This window comes from Sphaerodactylus townsendi, unplaced genomic scaffold (assembly GCF_021028975.2).
Source record: "Sphaerodactylus townsendi isolate TG3544 unplaced genomic scaffold, MPM_Stown_v2.3 scaffold_23, whole genome shotgun sequence".
NCBI lineage: Eukaryota > Metazoa > Chordata > Lepidosauria > Squamata > Sphaerodactylidae > Sphaerodactylus > Sphaerodactylus townsendi.
In genome coordinates this window covers 1,095,668-1,113,201 of record NW_025950396.1, presented here as the reverse complement: position 1 = coordinate 1,113,201, position 17,534 = coordinate 1,095,668, and the positions used below count along the sequence as shown (strand labels likewise).

General features: G+C 46.7%; 1 protein-coding gene across 3 annotated transcripts in view; it reads left to right on the top strand.

Moving 5' to 3' along the window:
* Positions 1-1,429: 1,429 nt before the first annotated feature.
* SIDT1 (SID1 transmembrane family member 1) overlaps positions 1,430-17,534 on the top strand; it is a 59,968-nt gene continuing 43,863 nt past the window's right edge. For all 3 annotated transcript variants that reach the window (XM_048482786.1, XM_048482785.1, XM_048482784.1), the window contains exons 1-6: positions 1,430-1,554; positions 6,170-6,339; positions 10,661-10,708; positions 13,820-13,921; positions 16,645-16,728; positions 17,420-17,513. In XM_048482786.1, the coding sequence (XP_048338743.1) occupies positions 6,268-6,339; positions 10,661-10,708; positions 13,820-13,921; positions 16,645-16,728; positions 17,420-17,513 (400 nt within the window). In that variant the 5' untranslated portion in view covers positions 1,430-1,554; positions 6,170-6,267. The remainder of the gene's footprint in view (positions 1,555-6,169; positions 6,340-10,660; positions 10,709-13,819; positions 13,922-16,644; positions 16,729-17,419; positions 17,514-17,534) is intronic.

Sequence of the window (17,534 nt, the reverse complement as noted above, 5' to 3'; positions counted from 1 at the left end):
TACAGATTTGCCAGAAAGTCATGGCAACACGCGGTCTTGTGGGTGGTGGTGGACTCTATTTTCCAAACAAGCCCATTTTTATTCCATGTGCTTCCATCCCCTCGGCTCCTAAGTTGGCGGCGTCTGTTCATCTCAGCTTGCGTTTACCGTCTGCACTTCGCCCGTCAAGGTGGTCTCCGACAGCTGCCCCCTAATTCATTTCAAAGTTCACCGGAAAAGCTTTTCTAGGGTTGTTAGGGGTCAGCCCCGGTGATCGCCGCCTTCTACGCCTTCCAAAGTGGCGATTGAGGACGGCGACAACGCAACAGAACCCTAGAGCAGTATTTACGTTGTTACACCAACTACCACCAAGACAATTGGTGAGATTAAATAATTCCGTTTGCAGAATGCGCCTATAACAATGCGCGTTCATAGCGGTACAAAAAAAAACCCCTTCGCCAGTGTGTCCGATCGCTTCCTTCCGCCGTTGCCGCAACTAACCGGCGGAAGCATTGATCCTCAGGAGTTTCAAATAAATGGATTTAAATGTCTCTGGCTGAGGGGTGGAAGCCGGTCGAGACTCGTCCTTACAACAGGCTAAAGACTCCCAAAAGCTGCAAGCGGATAAGCACCGCTTTCGGATTTCCCTCTGCGTGTGGAAGCCTGGGTGTGTTGTCTACCAAAAATCTCGAGAGACGTGCATAAATTTGTTATTTTCTAAACTAGGCAAAAGATTGGTGGGACCTTTTCAGATTACTAAAGTGGGATTAATGATGTCACTGCCCGATTGGATTTGCCTAACTCTCTTTAGGTAACATTCATATCCTGTCTTCCATTCCAGTTTACTCAAGGAGGCTCCCGTTTCCGATGCCACAAACTTGGCGCGACCAGCCGGAGAGACCCCACCGACTATTATTGATATTACAAGCATTACGAAAGTGGACGCCATCCTGGACTTCACCAAGCTTTATCATAGCGGCTTGCAATATTTAGTCTCTTGGGTGGGATATTCCTCTGGGTATAATCAATGGATTTATTCCGAAAATATTGACGCCCCCGCCCTTATTTCTGCTTTCCACCGCGCATTTCCGCACAAACCTGGGGGGGAGGGGTCTTTTTTAGGGGAGGCAGAGTGTAAAGGATTCAGCGTAGTGTTGATGAGAGGGGCAGCCGCCTGGCCTTGAGTACATTCCACAGCCCGGGCGATGGGCCAGCTTCTCCGGCGGAGACCTTATCTCTGCGAGGGAGATGAGCCCTCCGTTCCCATGGGAATCCGGGAGGGGGGGATGGGATGAACAGAGTTATAACCTGTGTTTCTGGCGGGAGATCTTATTCCTGCCACTGCGTGTACTTGAGCTTTCTAAGATGTCTGAATAAACGGTCTTTTACACCAAAGAGCCTTTTATTTCTGCTTCTATGGAATTCCTTACACTAACTCTCTCTATCTCTACAGGTAGATGTGGTCCGGGTGAACGTAAGGAGTGACTCAGAGGATCTTCAGTATCCAGTCTTATTTGTAGTTCGACAGCAAAAGGGGGTGCTATCTTGGCAGGTCCCTCTTATTTTCCGAGGCCTGTAAGTAACATTGTTTACATTTGCTATGTGCCACAAGGGTTACCACTGCCTTCTTTGAGAGATTTGGTACTGTGGTGGCTAAAATGTCCCAGATTTGGTGTCTCCAGGGCCGTTTTTGCATGGCACAATTACACTGGGGTTGAGCCAGGATCATATATATCTGGGCTATTTTATCCTGGTTTCTGTGTATGCCCAGTTTCCCGCTTCTGCCTAGGAGCAGAGTTAGTAATGCTCCAGTTTGCTCTGCACGATCTGGACTTCTGTATTTGCTTCGGAAGCATTTCTCAGCATGCCCAGTGTCCTGCATTCTGATTGGCTGTTGCTTTTGAGTGACAGCTTGAATGGACGTCAGGCAAGGAGATCAGCAGGCTGGGTGGGAACAATACACTTGGTCTGCTCCTGATTGGTATTTTTGTGCTGTGGGAACGGAAGAAATTGATTTAGAGCGAAGGAGCGAAGCAGATTTATTGTCAGAGGGAGAAAACTCTCGGAATAGATCTGCTGATTGATTTAAAATAAAGCTTGTACTGAGGAAAACAGACCATGATTGTTCTGATTGGCTGTTGCTTTTTGAGTGACAGCTTGAATGAACGATCGAGCAAGGAGATCAGCTTGAGCTGGGTGGGAGCAATACGCAGGCTCCTGATTGGTATTTTTGTGCTGTGGGAACGGAAGAAATTGATCTGTGTTTTTAATGGTTTAAAATAAGATTTTGCTGTCAGAGGGAGAAAACTCGTGAATAGATCTGCTGATTGATTTAAAATAAAGCTTGTACTGAGGAAAACAGACCAAGTGATTGTTCTGATTGGCTGTTGCTTTTGAGTGGCAGCTGCAAGCACCTGCGAGCTTGCCCGCCCGGTATCCCACATTCTGATTGGCTGCTGTTTTTGAGTGGCTGCTTGAATGAACGTCAGGCAGGGAGATCAGCCGGCTGGGTGGGAAAAATAAACTGGTCCTGCTCCTGATTGGTTTTTGCACGGCACAGCCACAAGCAGTGTCACGCCGGGATGTTTTAAAAAGAACCTCCAAATTGGCAATTTTTGAAAATCCTGGGCTAAGATAAATATGGCGGAGGGACACCAGGGCAGACCATGTGTAGCTTCGGGAGCCATGCAGAATTCCCGGCTGCACAGGGATATTTTCCATGCTCTCCCCGGGATATTTTGACCGTGTAAAAACGGCACAGGCGGAACAAAATTACATCACCGCTCCTTTTCCTGCAGATAACATGAATATTTTTATTGTTATTTATTCTGATCGATATCACACTGATCGAATCCTTACAACAATTCTTTTCATTTCATTTCACTTCATATTTATACCCTGCCCTATCCCCGAAGGGCTCAGGGCGGCTAACAACATAATAAACAGATGCATTATCCAGTGGTGGCGAACCTTTGGCACTCCAGATGTTATGGACTACAATTCCCATCAACCCCTGCCAGCATGGCCAATTGACCGTGCTGGCAGGGGCTGATGGGAATTGTAGTCCATAACATCTGGAGTGCCAAAGGTTCGCCACCACGGCATTATACCAATATAACAATGATAAATTACATAGAACTAAAATAGAACCAGATTATCGATGGCGACTTAACATTTCGAACTAAACAATTTCAGAGAACAATAACGGCAGCATTTGCAGCACATTAATGTATACCACTAAATCCATAATATCCACGACATTAATCATAAGTCAGTACATTAGCAGTAATACATAACTACATAGCAATAATCAAAAACATCAGAATAACAGTATATAACAATTAAATCAAAATATATTGATACATTTACAACCATATGTTTCCAATGCATCAATACATTAACTCCACAAACAATACATAACAATCAACTAAAGCAACAACAAGCAATCATTAGCAATAACTGAGACTACCCCACATTAAACTATACTACTGCAAAAACCTAACAAAACTACCTAGTTAAAGGATTTGGCTACTCCCACCTCTACACCTAGCAATGTACAAAATAATAACTACACAGGGGAAACTGACTAATTCACAAGTACAAACTAGCTACTTGCTAACAACTCCTAGTAGCCTATTCTGTGAAGCAGATCAGCATTAGAATCCCTTCATTGCAGTGAGAAAGGCAGGAGTGGGTGGATTGCGTAAGGTCACTTAGTAAGTTCCTGATGGAGATGAAACCTGGGGCTTCAGCATTCATCACGCTGACCATTGGTCCTTGTTGTTACCCCAGCTCTGCCTGTGTTCCCTTCTGTAGCTTATTTAGGACAGCTGATGGCTCCCAACATAAATTGCAGCAATGTAACTTTTACTGAGATCAGCCTCTGGACGCTGAGAGTGTGTGCAGTCATACGCCATTACCTTTTACACATTTGCAGGAGAGCCCATAACCTGTTGCAAGCTCTCCACTTTTCCCCCAGCGCAATAAAGTCTCAATCTGTTACAAGGTGGCCAGAAACAGTGAAATGTCCTCCATTTAAGGGATATTAACAAGTGAAGAGAGATTGGATATCGTCTCGTTGTCTTGTTAAAGCAAAGATTCTAAATGAGTCGGAAGCAACTCAATTTTTTAAAGTTATAAATCCTAAACAAGTAGAAAGTGACCAAATAAAATTGAAAATACAGTCATAGAGAAGAGAAGAGAGGAAAAAGGATGTCCTAGGTCATTTTCCCACTTACCTGCTGTTGCGCACTACTCTCCCCAAGTAGTGCGGGGTCCCCCAGCACTCCCCACTACAGGGGCGGTGACAACGCAGCTGCCCCGACGCTGCCGCTGTTGCGCCCCCTCAGCACGTGTGATTCCTGGCGCTCCTCAAAACGGCGCCTTTTGATGACCCCGTGCAGAGTGCGGGGTGGAAACCCGGGAGTGCGCCAGCAATGATGCACGCTGGGAGTAGCGCGCAGCGAAGGGTGGTCGAGGTAAGTGGGGAAATGACCCTAGACATTCATATAAAACACCGTCTTTCCAAAAGTAAAAATTAAATTGGCATTGATTGTTCTAAATGCAACACAACAAATCTTTTCCTCAGTTTGACCCTTCCCCAGAACTTTATAAACGGATGACATTTCTTTTGAGAAAGGTACCTTTGAACAAATTCTTCCCCGTGCCAAATCTGTCTACAAGCTTACTGCGGTCACAAAGGATCCTGAGGTGTCAACATTTCAAACCCTTCACAGTCCCTTGGAGGTGAAGCGAGGAGAAGGCAGCCTTGGGGAATTAGTCGAAGGACAGAGTTGGAAAAAGGAAGCATTGGCAGTTTTTTTTTAATTTGTGTATTTTGTGGCGAGGCAGAATATATTTAAACAAGACATTCCATAAACAGACTAGAACAAGCAGGCATGGGCGTAGCTGTGTAAAACGGCGCTCAGGGCAAGCCCAATGGCTCTCCCTGAGTGCCACCCCCTCCCTTGCAACTGTACCCCCCCCTTGCAACTGTGCTGTGCCCCTGAACTCCACACAGAATTCAGGGGAGGGGCGCAATTGAACTCTGGCCAATGGAGCTCACCTCGTGTGGCACAACTATGAGGGAGGGCAGTGGCCTGGCAATACTCCTCCAAGTGACCCTCCCAGGAGGGGCCTGGGCTCTAGTCCCACCACGCACACCCTCCCTATGCCACTGCAAGCAGGAAACTTGCAATGAGGACAAAGGTTCCCCTAAATCAGGGGTAGGGAACCTGCGGCTCTCCAGATGTTCAGGAACTACAATTCCCATCAGCCCCTACCAGCATGGCCAATTGGCCATGCTGACAGAGGCTGATGGGAATGGTAGTTCCTGAACATCTGGAGAGCCGCAGGTTCCCTACCCCTGCCCTAAATTCTCTGGTTTCAGACACCAACTCTCAGCCACCTTTTTCTACCCCTTCCTCCCACTGATACTTCTGCCTCCTCCCACCTTTTTATTTCCACACCCTGCCGCTTCTTTCCCTTCAGACCAACACCACCTCCTATCTCCCTATTATTTTCATGCTGCCCCCCTTCTCTTGGTCTGACCCCACTTACAGCTCCTCAGAATCCCGCGTGTCTTCTCTTCCCCCAAATCAGCAGGTCACTCACCAACCAACCAACCAACCAACCAACCAACCAACCAACCAGCCAACCAGCCAACCAGCCAACACAACCACTACCTGCCTGCTCCCCCTCCCCCGCTTCCCTCACAGAGTGGAGATGGCAGTGGTTCTCCATTGCCTGTCCCATATATGTGACTGAAGGGCAGCAATAGCTCTTTCTCCCACTTCCCTCCTTGCTACTTTGGCCGTCGGGCTTCCCCCTTGCCCTTCTTGCTGCTCTGCTGTCCATCTGCCTGCCTCCCACTCAGTGGCATAGCACCCAGGCGCTTGCACTGGGAGCTCCGGTCATGCGGAAAGGCAGTAGGCCTCAGGCACACATGTGCCCTGGGCAGTTCCCTCAAGCCCACCACACTGTACACAGCCTCCATCCACCAATCAGGCAGCACCTCCAACAGAGATTTGTTGTCTGTGTTTTGGGGGGCTTAAACCCCTTCTTTCTTTCTCAGTTTTTAAGTTTTACTGCAAACCGGGTGATCTTCATGAATTCTCCTGTCTCAATGGATGCTTTTCGTGCATCTTTCTCGGATGTGAAAGTGGGCGTGGTTTTGGTTTTGTGTTCACAGTTACCAAAGAAGTTACAACTACCAGGAAGTGAGCCGCACCCTCTGCCCATCTGAACCGTTGCCTGAGAGTGAACCTTCAGAGCAGATCATATATGTAGATGTGGCATCTCTTGCCCCTTATGATGCCTACTATACACCTTAAGTTACGCTGCCTGGTGAGTTTTGAACTTAGTGAGTAGTCAACATTCTCTATATCTGTAAGTATCAGTGGTGGTATTTTTTTTCAGGTGGCCAAGACGGTTGGGCCTTCCTTCCTTCCTTCCTTCCCTCCTTCCTTCCTTCCTCCCTCCCTTCCTTCCTTCCTTCCTTCCTTCCTTCCTTCCTTCCTTCCTTCCTTCCTTCCTTCCCTTCCCTTCCCTTCCCTTCCCTTCCCTTCCCTTCCCTTCCCTTCCCTTCCCTTCCCTTCCCTTCCCTTCCCTTCCCTTCCCTTCCCTTCCCTTCCCTTCCCTTCCTTCCTCTTTCTTTTCCTTCTGCTGTCAAGATGCAGCCAACTTGTGGCGACCCCATAGAGTTTTCAAGGCAAGAGACTAATAGAGGTGGTTTGCCATTGCCTGCCTCTACATAGCAACGTTGGACATCCTTGGTGGTCACCTATCCAAATATCTACCAGGGCAAACCCTGCTTAGCCTCCAAAACCTGACCAGATCTGATCAGCTTGGCTCTCCGAGTCAGGACAAGACTTCTGTCAGTCACATACAATTACTGTGACTGAAGCAGACTTTGAAATGGCCCAAGATTTCAGAAGCTAACTAGGGTCCACCCTGATTAGTACTTGGATGGAAGATTACCAGGGAGATTCAGGGTTGCTGTACAGAGTCAGGCAACAGCGAATCCAGAGGTGGGATCCAGCAGGTTCTCACCAGTTCCCGAGAGTGGGTTACTAATTATTTGTGTGTGCCGAGAGGGGGTTACTAATTGGGTCTGCTTTTCCGTTAGAAATTCCATTAGGTCCAAAAATCATGAAGTCCTGTTGTTTCCTATGTGGCTGGTTAGCGAAGGTAGAAAACGGGATAATTCCCTCCTGTTGGGCTGTTTTGAAAACATATTATTTTAGAAATATGGTGAGTTCCCTTTGTTTAAGGAAAGTTTCCTTCTTTTGATTTCTAGAAACAAAATTAAGTATTTGAAAGTATTAAGTATTTGACAGGCAGTCAATTAGAGGAGAAGTAGTAGTTTCTGTTGGCAGTAGACGATAGGACTTGCTATAATGAGTTTAAATTATGGACAGAAAGATACCAGCTGGAAATGCAGGGAACTTTTTTTTTTACAGTAAGAGTTTTTTACAGTAACAGAGAAATTATTAATGCCCCGCCCCTGGAATGCCCGGCCACGCCCCCGTCGTGCCCCGCCCAGCCCCATTGGCGCTACGCCACTGTTTGAATCCCACCACCATGGGAACCTGTTACTAACATTTTTGGATCCCACCACTGGGCGAATCCCCATTTATTTCTCGCCTTGGAAGTTCTACCTCATCACCACGAGATGACTACTAGTCAGCACTCCACCATCTTCTTGTCCCCTCAGCCATTTGTCTTGGAAGCAGAACAGCCTGCCAGCTGTAGACAGACACTTGCAAGATAAATTTGTTGAGCATCATTAAGGACCTCTGAGCCCCCTCAGACTTTTTTTTGCCAGTCGCTCAGTTTTAGAGCTCAGCTGCAATAAATACCTAGCTCTACAGAGGAGGAGAAAGGTATGGGGAGAGAGAGGCAATCCTTCTCTCGGTCGCCATTTTCTTGCTGGGAATGGTCCCTGAGACGCAGCCTCACCACTGAGGGGAAACAAGTTGTGCCTCGAAGATTTTTCTCAGCTTGAGTATAATTACAGCTTGGAAATGGCTTTTCTTGGAGAGAAAAAAGGCAGGACGGAGAAGGGGTTAAAGTTTCCTTCTCTCTCCTCAGGGTGGTACAAGGCAAGAACATCAAAAATAAAAGGAGTAATTGAATCTTTGTTGTATCTTTTGGTGTTAACAGCATGCAATGAGTGGGTATGAATGCATTCTCCTATGTGTTCCGTTAACCTGGATCTGTGTCCATTTTGGCTGGCCAAGGACCTGACTGGAACAGATGGGAGCTCTGTGTGGCGCAGGTTATAAATAGGCACGTTCAAAACCCGCTCCATTACTTTCACAGAGTTTTCTGTTTCTCTGCTCTTCCCTTCCCTCCACCTTGTCTCAGATATTCTGAGATGCTCCTTGATGAAGATGCCGTCTTGTACTTTCTGTCGTATTCTAGTTCAGGTTTGAATTCCCATTCTTTAACTTCCTTCTAGCGAGCCCAAGAGTTTGCCCATCCAGCCACAGATATTAACTATTTTTCTTGGCAGGGCATAAATCAAATAGCACTGGGTTGGAGTTAGGAAAAGAATAATAGTCTGTGTCAGCAGAGGTACAATGACCCCATTGAAAACTATACCTACCAGATTTCTGCGGCATCACTTAATTTTGAGGGGAGGTTTTTATTTCCTCGCAGAAGAGCTGTGATGAAACCACTGTTTAAAAAGTTGTCGCTGAAGAATTGGCCTTTTCCACACAACGCAAATAAAACATTTTGAGAAAGGTGAATAAGACATTTCCTACAAGAGTTCCGCACAGCTTTTTGCTCAAAAGGTTTGGGAAACATTTTGTTTTTCCTCAAAAGATTTTACCGGTATTTTGAAAATGGAAAACTAGCAATCTTTTTCCTGAAGCCGTTTTCAAAATGTTTCATGCTCGCTGTGTGGAGTTCAGGAAACATTTTATTTCTCCTGTCCAAATTTGAAGCTCTCACTTTTGTTTCTCCTGCCTGCCATTTTCTGCCACTTCAGTGATTCTCTTGCTGTCTGCTATTTGCTGAAGATTCCTACAGACGTTTTCTCATCTGGAATCGCTTCTGCTTGCTATTTCCATCATTTGCTGTGCGCTAATACATTAATTTTTGCCTGGCGATTACGTGAACGTGCTGTTTCCCCTTTTAAAATTTTGTTTTGTGTGAGGTATCTTCGAAGCTACAATGACTCAAAATATGTGCATATTGTCTATTATATTGAGTCGTAGTAGCTTTGAAGATACCTCACACAAACAAAAAAAAATGGGGGGAAACGGCACATTTGTGCAATCGCCAGGCAAAAATGAATGTATCACCGCACAGCAAATGATGGAAAAAGCGGACAGACGTAATGCCAGATGAGAAAACATCCGTAGGAACCTTCAGCAAATGGTGGACAGCAAGAGAAGTGGTAGTTTTTGTTTCTTTAAAAAAAGACGCTTTCAGTGGAAACACTTTGTTTTTCAGGCTTTGCGGACTAAAAACCCCAAACAATCTTTTTTAAATTGTTTTCAAGACGTTTTGAATGTCTTGTGTGGAAAAGGCCATTGTTCTGTTGCCTGCTCTGATTGGGTGATTGCAGCCTGGCTCCTGGGCAATGCTGGCTTACACCTCGTGTAATTTAGCAGCTTTATAAACGTGTGAACAGATGAAGGTGCTTTCTGCTAAGCATTGGGCCCAATATTGAGCCCAATATCACCTTCTCCAGTTGTCCCATTCCATGACCCTCAGACAGAATGTCTTTTCCAATTGGCCATGCTGGAAGGGGCTGATGGGAATTGTAGTCCATAACATCTGGAGTGCCAAAGGTTCGCCACCAGGGGCCTAGGGTAGCGGTCTTCAACCTTTCCAGAGCCACATACCAGCTTTCACACCCCGGCAGCAGCCCAGACTCACTGAGCTGCAAGCACATGAAAGGAAGTTCTTTGACAGCATAGTCAAGCGACAGGAAATTCCCTCGTTATGCCACCTGACTTTCCTCTTGCGAGCAGTGGTGGGATCCAAAAATTTTTAGTAACAGGTTCCCATGGTGGTGGGATTCAAACTGTATGAAGCGTAGGCACCAATGGAGCCCTGGAGCAGGGCAATTCCACCCGGGGGGGCATGGCTGGGCATTCCGGGGGCGGGGCATTCCTGGGCAGGGCTGTGGCAAGAATGCAGCCGCTGCGCCGGTCCTTGGGCGGGAAACGAATGCACGCAGGCGCAGGCTGCCACGCACACTGGTGCACCTCCTGCTAGACTGCTTCCAGTTCTGCGCGCTACTGCTGAGAGGAGGGGCGTAACTAAGGCAAAAATCACGTGGCAAAACCACCAATTAGTAACCCCCTCTCGGCACACACAAATAATTAGTAACCTACTCTCGGGTACCTGTGAGAACCTGCTGGATCCCACCTCTGCTTGTGAGTGTATCAGATAGAAAGAACCCAGGTTCTGAAAACCTTGTTTTCTGCAGAGGACAACTGTTGTTCTGGGCTCAGGGCCTCTCATTCAGCCGGGAGATCCTTTTGCTGCTCTGCTTCTGTTCAGGTGCGCTTGACAGGCGGGAGTCTGAAAATTTGAAATGATTCAGCCAGGCATGAGTACCTGAAGATCCCCACTGAAATGTGAAAATACCGTACAAAGACTACTTGTCAGGAGCTTAGGTCAAAGGAAAATACCAATCCTCTTTTTCTTCTCCTCTCTCCTCAGCACAAACTCTGCTTTCAGATTCCAGGCCAGCCCTTCCGAGCCTCAGGTAAGCTTCACCTTGTCTGTAGTTCGTTATGTAGACTTTTCCAGTTGCAAATGAATTTCAAGAGAGTCCAAAGCAGTACACCGGGGGACCCCAATCTTCTTGAGTCACAATCACCAAATGGCTGCTTCATAGAGTCACCAAGTGGTAATTTGTACAGCCTTCACAACGTAGCCAGATTTTAAGCAACTCGCAGCAAAGATGGACACTCCCGGTATTTCCACTAGCAGTAATAGCCAGTAACTATCATTAGCAATATCTGTTTTGGGGTGTGTTTTTTTGGAAATTTCACTTAATGTAATAAAAATATCTACATTAATCATCATCATCATCATCATCATCATCATCATCATCATCATCATCATCATCATCATCGACATAGCAATCCCCGGTGACAGCAGGGTCATTGAAAAAGAACATGAGAAGGTCACTAGATACCATGATTTGAAAATTGAGCTTCAGTGATTATGGCATAAACCAGCCGAGGTCGTCCCGGGGGTAATCGGCACACTGGGCGCCATCCCAAAAACACTAGGGCAGCACTTGAAACATCTTCAAATTGACAAAATTAACATCTGTCAAATTCAGAAGGCAGCCCTGCTGGGATCTGCACGAATACTATGCCGATATATTGTCGAAGGCTTTCACGGCTGGAATCACTGGGGTGCTGTGTGGTTTCCGGGCTGTCTGGCCGTGTTCTAGCAGCATTCTCTCCTGACGTTTCGCCTGCATCTGTGGCTGGCATCTTCAGAGGATCTGATGGTAGGAATGGAAAGCAAGTGGAGTATATATACTGTGAGGTCAAAATATTGCTTTCCATTCCTACCATCAGATACTCTGAAGATGCCAGCCACAGATGCAAACGAAACGTCAGGAGAGAATGCTGCTAGAACACGGCCATACAGCCTGGAAACCACACAGCACCCCACTACGCCGATACATTAAAACTTCCTAGGCCTCTGGGTGAGGCTCGAATTGTAACGAAGGCCAACAACCAGCTAAAGATCTGGCAGCTGTGAAATCTACCATCATAATGATAATGATAATGATAATGATTTATCTGTATTAATATTTATATAAAAGGTTTGTAACAAAACGTGCATATAATGATAAAAACATATGTGTAATATTAGTTCACGTCTTGGGACACTTAAACATGGGAAGCTGACTCTGTGTGGCTCTTGCTTTAAGTAAGTTTGGCCATTCCTGCTTTAATGGATGGGGAATTAGTTGGCTACAGAGAGGCGATAACAGAGATGGGAACGTGATCTCCACCAACGTTGTACACAGAGGTCCACTCCTTTAGAAATCTGCTCAAAACCAGAACTGAGATGATGAAGAGGGCACAGTGTTATTAAAGGAATAAAGAACTATACTCGCAAATCCGTAGAATCCAAGAAGTCTGGGAAAACAACACAGAGATGAGCTATAGCTGAAGTGGGTGGAAGTATTCCTTCTCCCCTTTGAGTGCATTTGCATTTGGCTGGGTTCATTCCTGGTAAACTTTCCTGTGCTGCCAGAGACACTTTTATCCAAGATTACTGGGGTAAAAAAGAAACTCATCCTTCTTTGGGCTCATACCTTCCTTCCTTCCTTCCTTCCTTCCTTCCTTCCTTCCTTCCTTCCTTCCTTCCTTCCTTCCTTCCTTCCTTCCTTCCTTCCTTCCTTCCTTCCTTCCTTCCTTCCTTCCTTCCTTCCTTCCTTCCTTCCTTCCTTCCTTCCTTCCCTCCCTCCCTCCCTCCCTCCCTCCCTCCCTCCCTCCCTCCCTCCCTCCCTCTCTCTCTCTCTTCCTTTCTTTCTTCCTCATGTCAAATTGGCTTTAAGCAATTCATCAATGCAAATAGATGGAAAGGTATTTGTCATTTTTCCCCCGTCGACTAACAGGAAAGGGAAACAGGACACCTGGTGAAGTGTCAACATGTCAACTGTTCTTTGGCCACACTAAAGAGGATCTTCAAGGAACAGGTTTTCCTGGTTCTCAAAATATTGTTTGCTGGGATTTCAGCCAGAACACTGACAGATGGTTTCATTTTTCATTAAATGCAAACATTCTAGGCCTGTAAAAATGGGTACGTGAAAAGGAGCACAAATAATTTTATTATTTATTTATATGTTTTATATGTACCCTGCCTTGTTTTCTAATGGGATTCCAAAGCGTCTTATGTCTTTCTCCTACCCTCCATATTATCCTCACAATAACCCTGTGAGGTAGGTCAGACTGACAGTGTAGTGAGGTAGGTCAGACTGACAGTGACTAGCCCAAGGTTACCTAGCAAGCTTTCATGGCAGAGTGGGGATTTGAACCTGAATCTCCCAAATCCTCATTTGACACTCTAACCACTATACCCTATTGTCAGCAGCTGAATGGCTACAGCACAAGATACCTTCTGAAACATTTTGTGTGTGAATTTGATGACAGGGCATCGGGATTCATTGCAGCTTTCAGCCATGTCTCTATGTCCGTGGTGGCGGACCTATGGCACTCCATATGTTCATGGACTACAATTCCCATCAGCTCCTGCCAGCATGGCCAATTGGATGGAACACTGTTCAATTTCTAGCTTCTGTTTCCCCCAAGTGGCTCTGGGCCCAGTACAGGGTCTCCCATGAGATCTGTTGTCTAGATCTGTGAGATCTCTTGGCCAGATTCAGATTTGGTGTGGCGGCCTCTGTTTTTGACCCGTGCGTGGGCCGCCGTCAATAGAGAAAGCTTTTGCACATGAACTCTCTTTGAGACGCTAGGCTCCTTCCGATTTTACAAGGACATGTCTTTGCCATGTCCCTCATGAAGAATCCTACTATGCTCTCTTACTGGGCAAGTAGAAACGCTAGTGCATACATTGTTCTACTGCTCAAAAAAAGGAGCACGTAAGGGCAAAATACTGGGCACAGCTTTTTGTGCAATGCGATGGGCATTAGTCGATGAACAGAAACTAAAATTTCTCCTGGACAATTCAGATGCACATTATTCTGAGTCAGTTGCAAAATTTCTAGCTGAGATAATGGATGATTTTAAATAAGTTGTTTTATTGTATTTTGTGTTGTAATTTTATGATAAATGTCTATGCCAATAAAGGCTATGTGTGTGTAATACACTCTCCTCTCTTTCGGCAGTATTTTCTGTACAAGTTCCCTCCAGATGTGGATTCTGTTATTGTCAAAGTGGTTTCTAATGCCGCCTACCCTTGTTCTGTTGTCTCCATCCAGGATATTGTGGTAGGTCTTCATGGCGGGGACTGATGGATTGATGGCCTACATTTGGCATATGTATACATGTCCCGTGGCTTGGCCTGGCCCTTCTTCCATGACTATTTGAGGCACTGCAAAATGAGTCTTATTTAATTGGATTGGTTGAATGGGTCCTTCCTGGGCTGGGGGTTAACTCTTGTGAGCTGACCTATCCTCTCCCTCACTAGACAGGTCAGTTAGTCAGTTCTTTTGCCCCTATAGATTGTAGGTTTCCAGATAAACCAGGAACTAGCACTCCCATCAAGTTTTGCCAGCATGGCCAATTGGCCATGCTGGTAGGGGCTGATGGGAATTGTAGTTCCTGAACATCTGGAGAGCCGCAGGTTCCCTACCCCTGAGCTAGACTGTGGTTTTCTGTCTTTCCTCACGTGGCACCTACTTCTAACCAGAACCTGCAACAAGCATACAACCCACTTTTGAAAAACCTTATACATGTTTATTATACTATCCAGCCTGCCAGTTGAATTCTACCTCTGAAGCCCTGCTCTCTGGACCTCTATTTTCAGAGGTGAGGCAGGTGGCAACTAGAGACAGGACATTTTCAGCAGTGGAACCTCACCTTTGGAAGAACACTTGGCACCTACTTTACCTTCTTTCAGGCACCAGGCCCAAAAGCATCTTTTCATTAAGGGTTCTATCTTAGGTCGTTTCCCCACTTACCTGGGTGAGTGGTTGCTGCGCGCTACTCCCAGAGCGCGTCATTTCTGGCGCGTTCCCGGGCTTCCCCACGACAGTGCGGGGTCATCAAAAGGCGCTGTTTCGAGGAGCGCCAGGAATGTCATGCACTGAGGGGGCGCGACAGCGGCAGCGTCGGGGTGGCTGCGTTGTCGCCGCCCCTATAGTGGGGAGTGCTGGGGGACCCCACGCTACTTGGGGAGAGTAGCGCGCAGCAGCAGGTAAGTGGGGAAACGCTCTTAGTCAGCTTGTAACAGTTTGCTTTTATTTTGTGGATAGTTTTTATGCTGCTTATATCAAGGTTTGATGCAGCCCTCCACCCTTCCAAGGTTGGTAAAATGGGGACTCAGCTTGCTGGAGATAAAGTATAGACAACTGAGGAAGGCAGTGACAAACCACCCCATAAACATAGGTCCCTTCACAGGCAACACGAACGGGTTAAATGAACCCGTGTTGCTGTTTGCACGGCAGGTTACAGGAGCCATCCCGGGATTGCTGGGATCCCGGCATCAGGATGAGACGCGGTTCGCACAGGAAATGCTGTGTTTCCCTGCAAACTGCTCATCTGAGAATCCCCCCCCCCCACACACTTACCAGCACAAAATGGCAACTTCCTAGAGCTGTGGTGGCGAACCTATGGCACAGGTATTCGTCATGTGTGTGGGGGGGAAATCCCCCCCTCACATGCGAACACACATCTAGACTGGCCTGGGCCTCTGGGCTTGATTATTAGCATTAAACCTAAGAAGAAGAGGAAGAGTTTGGATTTATATCCCCCTTTTCTCTCCTGCAGGAGACTCAAAGGGGCTTATAATCTCCTTGCCCTTCCCCCCTCACAACAAACACCCTGTGAGGTAGGTGGGGCTGAGAGAGCTCCGAGAAGCTGTGACTAGCCCAAGGTCACCCAGTTGGCATGTGTGGGAGTGTACAGGCTAATCTGAATTCCCCAGATAAGCCTCCACAGCTCAGGTGGCAGAGCTGGGAATCAAACCCGGTTCCTCCAGATTAGACACACGAGCTCTTAACCTCCTACGCCACTGCTGCTCCTAAGACCTAGTTTTGGGGAAGCAGTGTAGGTAACCCTGTTAAGCGCTGTTAAACCCCACTGGTTTTCATGCAAAGAACTAAAGCGCGATCCTTTACCTGGGAGTAAGCTCGGTTGCTGGCAATGGGGCTTGCTTCTGAGTAAACCCTCCTAAGGTCGTGATTCACCCGTTTGAAAAGTTGCATGGTTGCTTCAAAGCAAAGCCAATGACTACCACCAAGCTTACTCCCGAGTAACGCACGCCTCAGAGCCAACCATTTTTTCTAAACTAAAACCTCAGTATTCGGGTTAAATTGCCATGTTGGCACTTTGCGATAAGTAAGTGGGTTTTGGGTTGCAATTTGGGCACTGGGCCTTGAAAAGGTTCACTATCACTGTCCTAGAGAATACAATCTAATGACGGCCGCCTGGAGACTCCACCTTAGTGGTGGATGGGAAGGCTGGAAATATTTCTGCGGTTCGCACAGGAATGCAGAAAGCATCTGAAACCCAGGTTAAAGGAGACAAGTCACTAATTTAGTAAAGAATGTATTTCTCATGTATTTCTGAGGAAGGAAAAGAGTCCTCATAGAAGCAAAAGAACTCAGACTTGGAAGTTTTTACTTTATTTCTAATTTGTGCCCCGGTAAACCAGGCTCAGGGTGACGAGCAATATCGTCATGGCATGACACACAGCACAGTACACAAATCTGGATTCTCAGTATAACTAACCTGCAAATGGAAACCAAACTTATATAAGTAGCTGGCTTTCTCCTCCCTGCTGGAACAGTTTTGAGCAGTATCCCTGGCTAGATCCTGTAGCGTATGTCACTGTATGGTGTCGTGTTACCAAAAAGCTTTGGGCAACGAACGGTACAATCCTGTATACAGACGCCAGTGAACTTGGACTGGAGTTATTCTGCATAGGACTGGACGAGTCTGTGAGCTTAGGGAAGAAATCCTTCTAACTCAGACACTCTGTCCATTTCAGTGCCCAGTTTACGATTTGGACCACAACGTGGAATTTAATGGGGTCTACCAATCCATGACGAAACAGGCCGCCATCACCGTACAGGTGAGTTTCTGATGGGGGGGCTGGAATTTTCGATGGCTTCTGGTGGCGTTAGTCACCTGCATGCAGTTCTGATCCGTATATTTTTACGACAGTATGGCCTGAATGGAAATATTGAGGTGGTGATAGAGATACACGGGGCGCACTCTGGCCCAGCTACTCCTAATCTCTTTGGCGATGTTCTCTCTCTTTAGTGGTTCATTTTACTTGGGGGCACAAAGGGGGACAATGGGGGGGGGGCTAAAAGAGAGTGAGTATAAGCAAGGAGGAAGGATGGAGATGGAACTCTTGGTGGCCTGCAGTTCACTTCCAGATTTTTTTTCCTGCCCTTTTCTGGGGGAACTGTCAGAGTCTGGTTTACATGAGACTGTTTTTTGCTCAGTGAGTGAGTCTGTAGGAAAGTATGTATTTTCAGGCTTTGAAAATCATAACGTTCCAGACCACTGTGCTCTTGAGTCCCTCACACTTACCTGATGGCCCCAAACAGGTGAGTAGCTGAATAGGGATGATTTGTCACCTGCGACAAGGTCTTTTGGAACTTCAGATTTTACAGGCATCTGGTTTGCGACCCCCTGCAGAGTTATTTCAGAGTCCATTGAAGTCAGCGGGCTTAGAGCTGGGGGTAAGTTTGTGCAGGATTGCGCAGAGTTATTTCTGAAGACTCCAAGAACTATCTTGTTTCTGTTTTGTGCAGAAAAAAGACTTTCTGGGTGAGCAGTTCTTCGTCGTCTTTGTCATAAAGCCCGAGGACTATGCCTGTGGTGGTTCCGTGCCTTCCTCCGTTCAAGGTAAAATGGACCATGAGGGAT